Source organism: Elephantulus edwardii, unplaced genomic scaffold (assembly GCF_000299155.1).
Source record: "Elephantulus edwardii isolate Elephantulus edwardi_28Jun2011 unplaced genomic scaffold, EleEdw1.0 scaffold00019, whole genome shotgun sequence".
Lineage (NCBI taxonomy): Eukaryota > Metazoa > Chordata > Mammalia > Macroscelidea > Macroscelididae > Elephantulus > Elephantulus edwardii.
In genome coordinates this window covers 16,910,167-16,919,153 of record NW_006399769.1, presented here as the reverse complement: position 1 = coordinate 16,919,153, position 8,987 = coordinate 16,910,167, and the positions used below count along the sequence as shown (strand labels likewise).

General features: G+C 37.0%; 1 protein-coding gene across 2 annotated transcripts in view; it reads right to left on the bottom strand.

Annotated features, from left to right (window-relative positions):
- Positions 1-2,542: 2,542 nt before the first annotated feature.
- ATL2 (atlastin GTPase 2) overlaps positions 2,543-8,987 on the bottom strand; it is a 73,598-nt gene continuing 67,153 nt past the window's right edge. The window contains exons 10-13 of one of the 2 annotated variants that reach the window (XM_006882344.1): positions 8,827-8,883; positions 7,169-7,240; positions 5,331-5,762; positions 2,543-3,208 (exon numbers count right to left, since the gene is read on the bottom strand). In XM_006882344.1, coding sequence (XP_006882406.1) covers positions 3,089-3,208; positions 5,331-5,762; positions 7,169-7,240; positions 8,827-8,883 — 681 coding nt within the window. In that variant the 3' untranslated portion in view covers positions 2,543-3,088. Of the gene's footprint in view, positions 3,209-3,586; positions 3,695-5,330; positions 5,763-7,168; positions 7,241-8,826; positions 8,884-8,987 lie in introns of those variants that run through there. The other variant, XM_006882345.1, reaches the window with a different exon arrangement.

The following is an 8,987-nucleotide window of genomic DNA, read 5'->3' as shown; positions in this document are numbered from 1 at the left end:
CTGACCTAAACAAAGCCTGTGGGCCTTCCCATAAGGCTTTTTATACACGATTACTAAACCTTTGGTCCTGAAGAGCTCAGTCACAAACCGAAACAAACATGGGAGTCATATTACACTGAAGCATGTGTATCAAGGAAACACAACCCCTCAGTCTCTGAACCAGGAAACACCAAATTCTGAAGGAGAAATCCCCAGGCCCCAATGTAAGACTTACATAGAAAAGTTGGCATTTTTGTTTTCAAAGCCAACAAAACAGGAGGATTCCCCAAAGGTGAGTTCCCCTTAGACTCCCAGGAGAATCCCAGTCATTTGACAAGTACAACCTGGCCAAGCCAGAAGACAGCTGGCTGAAAACATACCTGTCAACTTTCAAGATGGACAGTCAGACATTTACATGCAGAGATTAATTCTGGTGAAAGCAGAATATGGGAAGTCAGGTTATGAAGGAAACTACAAAGTTTAAAAAAAAAGGTTAAATGAGTACAACAAATCCAAGCAACAATCAAAAGCCTATCCCTTAAGGGATTAAGCAACCTAAAACTATTTTGAGTATTTATATCTTAATAGATCTTTACCAGGTTAAGTCCAAAACAATTCAGTAACAAAATCCAATAGCAAAGCAATGCAACTGAGACCAACAGCATTCGTGCATAAAGCACTGGTGAATCCCCAGGTGGTCTAGTTCAACTCAGAGGTGGAGTAACTAAACAAATCTAGGCCAGGGCTCTCTGCTGCTTAATACTACAAACATGGTGTCTTCAGTGAAGGAAGAATGGCCGGTAATCACCTAGCCTCATGAAAAGCAGCCACAGAAGGGTCCCCAGGCCTTCAGCAAAAGCAAGCTATTCTGGGCTTTGGATCTTAATCAGAAAATTGTCCGTAAGAAAGCAACTGCTTGTTAAAAACCTTTCTGTGGTCTACACTAAGTCACTGTCCTTGGGACTGACTCAAGAGTTGACCCTCCAGTGTGATTCCGAGGCTATGAAGCACATGGGATGCGACTGCCCACCTTTCTCCCACCAGGCTGCCGTCAGAGTCAAACTGAGTGGAAAGTGCTACTTTGGGTTAGCACCACTCCCTACAGACGGCACAGCTGGAGAACCCTCATTTTGTAAGAGCTTGCTTAAATTATGCCACAGGAAAATATACCAACACCAAAGTTGAGTCCACAGTTTTGAGTTGGTTCTTATTTCTCCTTGTTAACTAACAAACTTTAATGTTTTCTTAATAGCCTTTGTAGAATTGTATTTATGGAGAAAATACTCTTTGCAACAATAAATAAAGAACTCCAATGGTCAAGACTTCACAACTCTTTTGTTCTTTTTTTTTTTTAAAAAAAAAAACCAAAACAACCAAAAAACCAAACCACCAGTAAGCTACATTAAGTCTTTAATTCCAGAAGAACTGTTTTGATACAACATACTTTTTTTTCATTCATAAACAGTCCACAGCATTCATAAAGGTGGGAGAAGAATTAAGTAGACACTTTTCAGATGAATTCTTTAAGAACAGATGAATTGGAAGTAATTTAATAACAGATGGAAACAATAAAATCAATACAAAAATGCGATTTGGAGGGAAAAAGACGAACCAAAACTCAAAAACTTTCGTGCATGCAACCCAACAGGTGAATTTTCTTAAAAGCCAAATTAGGTGCCTTAATATGTGTTTGGAGAGACAGCTACAAAAGTATTTTTAAGAGAAAAAAAAAGGGGGGGGGGAACGCTAAAAACTAGCCTTCCACATACATTTAAAAGAAAAAGGAGATGAGGAAGATGGGGGGGCGTATCTCCAGCTACACTTCGGCTAATCACACCTTCTCTAACAAAGAGACACAGAATATTAACTTCACAAGTTCAGCTTCTATAGAGCTCTCTCTCACTTGGGTGTTTCCTGCTCTTCTCAGCATAAACAAAGTTTATGTAGTAGAATACATACTTGAAGGATTCCTTAAAAAATAATGACAAGTTTCATTTTATATATACAACAAAATTTTAATTATGTATTGAAAATAAATTACAGGAAATAACTTTAAAATGCAACAGATGACAAAGATTCACAACAAACATTCCCATTGAGTTCCCTTGGGGAGGCAGGGGTGTGAGACTGCGGTGCTCAAGGAAGATAAATATCACAAATTTATCAAAAACTTTCAATGGTCTATGCATTCACACACTGACATGAGCCACAAACATTCCTTCACAGGGACTGTACTTAGTAGCCTACCACAGAACCAGATTTTGCCATAAACTACAAAACTTTTAATACAAAATCGTATTTCTATATTTATAATTCATATACATGCCCTATCTGTGAGTTTAGAAAATAATAGCTACACAATGTACAGACACATTTAACTCATAGCTATAGGCAACATTTTTGGATGGAATTTCTCCCCCAATAAAATTAATGGCATATTTTATGTACATGAAAGCTAAACTGCAAAAAAACCAGTTCAGTTTCCCAGATATGCATCTCCTTTTAGGGCAGGTTTTATATAAACTTTAAAAGGCAAGACAAATGTACACCTCAGAATCACTTTCTCAGCAACAACAGTTGTCATGTAATTTCTGTGAAGTTTCTGGTACATGCATTTACTTAATACTGGTATTGAAGGCAGTAAAGCAATATATACTTTTAATGTAGTGGCTCAATAAAAGCTTCAATGTCATTCTAATCCAATTCTTGATACAGTGATTCATAACTTCTCTAAAAATTAAAATTTCAATGGGATATATAGTGTTAAGAGACGCTAAATAGATTTCTCAAAGTATTTCCCTGAAATATCCTTTTACATAAGACAAATTTCACTAACACTAGATTAAGTAAAAAGGAAAGAAAAGAAAAAAGAATTAAACATGGCACAAATGTGCATGATAAACTAATGCTCCTCAGCCAATCTCACATCCGAGGAGCCAAGGAAGAGAATGCTTAAAACCAACAATTTTCACACTCTGTGGCAGCCATCTGTGAAGCCAGTTACACTAAACTACTTCTACAGTTGATTGTAAACTTTGGTTTATTTTTGAGTTCTCATTGTACAGCAAGCATGAAAAAAAGAGAGTGGAGTCCATGAGGAGATGAACTGTCAGTCTGTCTTTAATCTGGCATGATGAGACAGCTGGTCAGTCAGGCCTGCTTTGATAGAGTTTGTTACAGACTGCCTTATGTTTTCCTCCATCATTTTATCACCCAGGGGCTTGAATACCTGTGGCATGAGAAATGTGCAAAACAAACAAAAACATGAGGTAAAAAAAGAGTTACATATAAAAACAGATAAAAATTCAATTCAAAGCAATGAAGAAAATAACCAGGAATGTGGAAAATAAAAAGATGCTTCTCCCAAAAACGTTATAGTGCTACAAATAATACAGTTAGACATTTTATAAGGTAACAAAAATTACTCTCGTCCTATTCAAACCATTTACAATTCCTATGAGATGGATGTGCAATTCCATACCCTATATGCAGCATCAAATCTGGTATGTATACAGCATTTATGCAGACCAGCCCAGACGGTCCTGCTTATTGTCCTACATGTATAAGTGTGAACACTTCAGATAGAGAAAAAAGTTAAAAATACTGTCTAATTTTTCTTCTTGTTATTGTTGGATGACAGTCTCTGTCGCTGTGCTGATGAAAGAGCACGATGAATCATTCGACGTCTAGTAACTTCAAACAGTTTGGAAAACACCTAAAACATGGAGTGATTCGTTAGGAGAATGACTTAGAGTGCCATCAAGTCAAAGAGTTTAACACTATAACAATTTGAGGCTTTGTAGGTTTCTCACCTTCCTGGGACTCCTCTGAAGCAAAAGAAAAGAGAAATGCAGAGAAATTTAGACAAGGTTTGTCAGATCTCTGACTAACCTTAACTAGACTTACCTTACCTTACCTAACCTTACCTTAACTAGACTGAAAATAAGCGTATACATTTTTTAGTCTTCCACTGAACTGGTTTTTGTAATAATGAATAATGACACCTCTAAATTCCCAGAACAATGCTGTATTTTTGAAAAGAATACATGTGGTAGAAGATGATAATTCAAAATTTCAAAGTTGAAGGGGGAAAAAGTGAAGTTGTGGTAATTTGTAATGCATCTTCTATTAAAAGATATTCAAGTAACATGAATGAGTTTTTCTCAAAAGATTAAAATTTAAGTAACTATCCAACACAAGTCCACATAGGTGAACTTCCAGCTCAGATCTGAACACAGAACTTTTCTCTAAGAGAAAATACAAGATTCAAATTAACATAATGGGTCACTTTATAATTTCTTACAACAGAAGTTAACATCTAATCAACTTTTTTCAAAGATAGCCTACTTCTCCAGTCTTTTAAAGTCACACAAACATGGACTTTCAGATTCTAGATCTTTCAATAAGATCTTACTGGCTTAGAAAAGGCATCTGAAAAGGTTATTATACTGTCCATATTACTTCTGGTCCTTGCTGTGACACTCAAGTATTTCACAATGATCATTTTACCAATAATAACCTTAAGTGGAATTTTCTACACACAGGTAATTCCAGCACACAGCTGGCAAACATGTATAAATGGTTCTGGTTGAGGTCTGGGTCCAGAGTTCAAAGGGAGGGCTGATAACTCAAAGGCCATGCTTCTCTGGTAGTTCGAATCCACCAGCAGCAACATGGAAGAAGGACGGACATTTCCTATGCGATTTACAGCCTCAGACACTCAATAGAAAGTCACTATGAGTTGGTTCCAAGTTGACGGCAAGGAGGTTTCTTTTCCTTAGAAGGTACTGGGAAAGAATTCACAGCCCGACTTTGAATTCTGTTGGAAGTAAAAGATTCCTGAAGTTCACTATTTCCTTGTGGATCTTTGCTTGTTCATTAGTGTTTCCAAAAGCACAGAAGTCAAATGTTTCAGTTTATAAAATCCCTGTAAAAATCCTTCCTTGTAGAACATAAACCCTGTCTTCCCAGAAGGCAAGGAAGACTGGAAGACAATGAAAGCTCAAGATATGTCCTGGATGCAAGAGCGTATTGCTTCTTGACAAAATTAGTAAGACATTTTTTGTTTTCCTGCATTTCCAAAGCTTCTTTTCCTTATCAGAAAATGTTCAAGACTCTGGCCTCGTCCACTGTCAGGCATGCTCACACTTAAAGCACTTTATGAATTTAAAAGAAAAAGAAATTCTTCAATTCATACTTTACACTCTCATTACACATCCAAAAAAAATCAGAGAACATCCTTTTGATCCTTTTCATAGAATGGAAAAATTAGGCATATAGATACTGAAGGGGGAAAGAACCCAAATCATATAAATTAATCAGCACTAAAAAACAAGAAAATAGATACTAACCTGTTCCCACAGTGTTTCAGCAATCTGATCAATCATTGTTCCAATTTCTCTGAACTCCCCAGAGTATTTAACATATGCCCAAGTACAAAGAGCTATCAGGGCTAGCCCCATGACAAGGTTACACAAGAAGGCTATAGAGGCTAAGCCAATGAAGCCAGTCAGTCCTGCGATTATGTACATAGCAAACATGACTGCAAACAGCGTGGCAGGAGTACGAGCAGCATAGAAGATATTTTTGCCATCATTGTGCTTTATAAAATTTGCATAGGTTTCTTCAATTTCAGCTTCAAGCTGGTCCTGATAACGACGACAGAACTCATCTCCACCCATTTTTTTTACAGAACGAAACTGTTTAATTGCTGCTTCCTTGAGATCCAAGTGTTTTCGCTCCAGGTCTGAGGGTGCAATGTAAGGCTTGTCTCCACCACATACCTATGGACAGATTACAGCAGGATGGATGATGTGCTGGAATGTATACTTAATACTAGTTCCCTGGTTCATAACTTTTGCTTTTATATTGTTAAACAGGTTTAAAATTATCTTGCATAGGATAATAATCTGTTAATCTACAATGTTACTGACTTAGACAATTTTCCAAATATAAAAAAAAGACTTATAGCCTAAAAAATAAAAAAAAAAAGACTTACAGCCTGAATTCATTTAACTCAACAACATAATCTCTTCTAAGAAGAGAGTGGGTACAATTTAAAACACTAAAAAGATATTCTAATATTTGTGCCAGAAGCATAGCAGAGAAACTGCTATGTGTCTTACACTAATACAACTTATATCAGAGACTACAAAAAGCTAAGTTATGCTCAGAAAATATTTCAGGAATTTATGTAATAACTTGCCACTGCACTTTGTACTCTAATGTGAATTATTTTGAAACAGATTGTTTCTAGTAAAGATGATAAAAGGGAATAGGGGTGGCACAGTGGCTAAAGCACTGGGTTGCTATCCGCAAAAGGCCTGCTTTAGACCCATCAATTATTACTCTACCAGAAAAAGAAGTGACATTCTTCTTCTGTAAAGCTTACACCCTTGGCGAATATACGCTGTCAGAACTGACAGCAACACATAATGTAACAATACATAAAAAATTAACCCACGATCAAAAAAGCCTATTCTGACCCATAGCAGCCCAATAGGAAAGAACAGAAATGCCCCACAGGGTTTCCAAGGCGGCTTCAAACTGATTCAGTCTTATTCAGAGCTCACAGAGCCACACTGGAATGGACGTTAAATAAATGGAATGGAAAAAATTACTAGCTGAATCCCTACTAGAAACTTAATCTCCTTCTAGCAAAACAAGATCAAATATATTGCATAGCAACCAAATTTCATGATCCACTGAGTCAAAAACAGCAGCGCCTATCTGAAAAACAGAGGTCAAGTGTGCCAATCTGAGGATGTGTTCTCATCTACAGTCCTGGCCATAATCCTGCCATGAATCCATGAATCAAGCCCCTTAAAGGGCTCTCTACACCTCCCAACAGAGAGCTTCAATCTGTAATTTCCCCCATTTGAGCTAGATTTCAAATCATCCCAATTTAGGTCTATTCTGATTTCACTTCGTTGGGCATGAGTGAACATGTTCAAATAGGTCCAAAGCAGTATTTTTCAAGGTTTATGACGCAGACTGCCACAACCTTTTCTCATGTGGAGTGGCTGATGGGTCTGACCCATGCACCTTTCATTTAGCAGCCAAGGGCCTAACTAGTGCATAACTAGGGCTCACCAAGACAATATCCAAGGAATAGAAATTATTTCAATTATTTTAAACATAAAAATCTGTTATTCCTTTCTAATGTAAAATTTAAATTTTAGTTACATACTTGCTCCATATTTTTGCTATAGGTATCTCTTGCTCCTGCTACTGCAGCAAGATTATTAGCTTCAGCTGTTGCCTAAAAAGAAAAAAAAAGTACCAATTACTACTACTAAAAATCTGATTACCACAATACATCATGTATAACCAAGTATAAAAACAAATCAAAGAAAAATATTGTCAATTCTGTTTTCCTTCTTACCTAAGAATCACTGACATAAAATAGTTCTAATGAGATTGCTTCACTATTACTAGTTCTATGTTAAAAGGGGTTGTAAAAATCAAATTTGCTTATTAGTGTATAGATAACGTATTAACATGTTTAATTTCCAGATGCAAAATATCAGGAATTACCATCCTGTTATAGCACTACCACAACAGATGTTTTTAAATCCACAAAAAGGCTTACTGAGTGAATTTTTATTATGAAAAAAACCCATGAAATCCACTATAAAAGTGAGAAGCTACCCAAGGTAGTAGCCCTTAAAATAAGCATGAGCAAAATTAAAAATTAGGAGCTCCGGTGGCTTAGTGGTAAGGAGTTCTGCTGCCAACTAAGAGGCGCAGAGATCGAATCTACCAGCTGTTCCACAGAATAAAGATGAATGATGTACAGCCTGACAATCCAATGAGGAGTCAGCTATGAGGTGCTCCTGACTCAAGGTCCACAACATCTTTTAAAAAAAAATCAACACTTATTCCAAACACCATTACTTGTCAGACACTTGGAGAATGAGAGCTTAGTTAAGCTATTCTCATATTAAGCCACCGTATACAATAATTTTCTACATTTGGACAACTGAAGAGAAGGCACCAAACCTTTACACATGCAAGGCATGCAATCTACAGTTTTATTATATAAAAACTCTAGACTGCACATACAGCATTAAATATTAGATGTACTTGAATGTAAAGCAGCAACAGAAAAATAATTCCAAAGTTCTCTCACACCCCTGCCCATCTTCAACCATTTATCTCTGAAGCTAGCAGAGAAAATATGTAGAGGGTTGCATCATTTACCATCTGTTCAGACAATGTCCTGCAGGTGGTCCCACAGGTTACTTTTTAAAAAAGGGAAAGTAATTCTCCTGCTCTTCGGTTGGATCCAACTTGACAGCACACAACAGTGGTTTAAAAGACCTCAAACCTGACTCTTATAACATCAGACAATAAGTGGGATACAGACAGGTGAGGCACAGGACAGAGTTTCTGAGAAAAGCTCTGTCTGGAAGGAACACTGAGGTGGAAGGGAGGCTACTCTTGCTGCTCAAGTGGGCAGAGTGGTTGGTCATGCTCCTTCCCTGCTCACTGCTCTTGCTGTTACCCTCTCAGCCACTAATGCCACCACTGTCCTTTTCTCTGCCTCCAACAGGACCAACAGCAGTGGTGACAAGGACAATTAGAAGGGCTCCTATGTTTTGTAAAAAAACATTTTATATTGGTTTGCTTAAAAAGTTTGTACACCTTGTGTTTCACATTATTCCTCATTCATATTGTGTTTTATACAATCATTCCCATGTGTTATGTTTATGAAATTAATCACCATTGCACCTTGCCCATCATTACCATGTCTTTTCACCCAGATTCTACTCATTTTGTTTATCCCCCTCCCTCCACCCATCAGAAGGTAATAGGGTGTATATAAATGTGCCACAAACACACTACCTGAAGCATGGACTTTGGATGTGGAAGTTCCTCTCCTTGATAAATTTTAATGTATGCCTAAAAAAAAAATTGATGTTTAATTATGTGGGGTATGCAATTAGACTCTAACTCCAAAGAAAGAAAAGAAAGCCACAATTTCTTCATTCTAGAATGGTTCATAT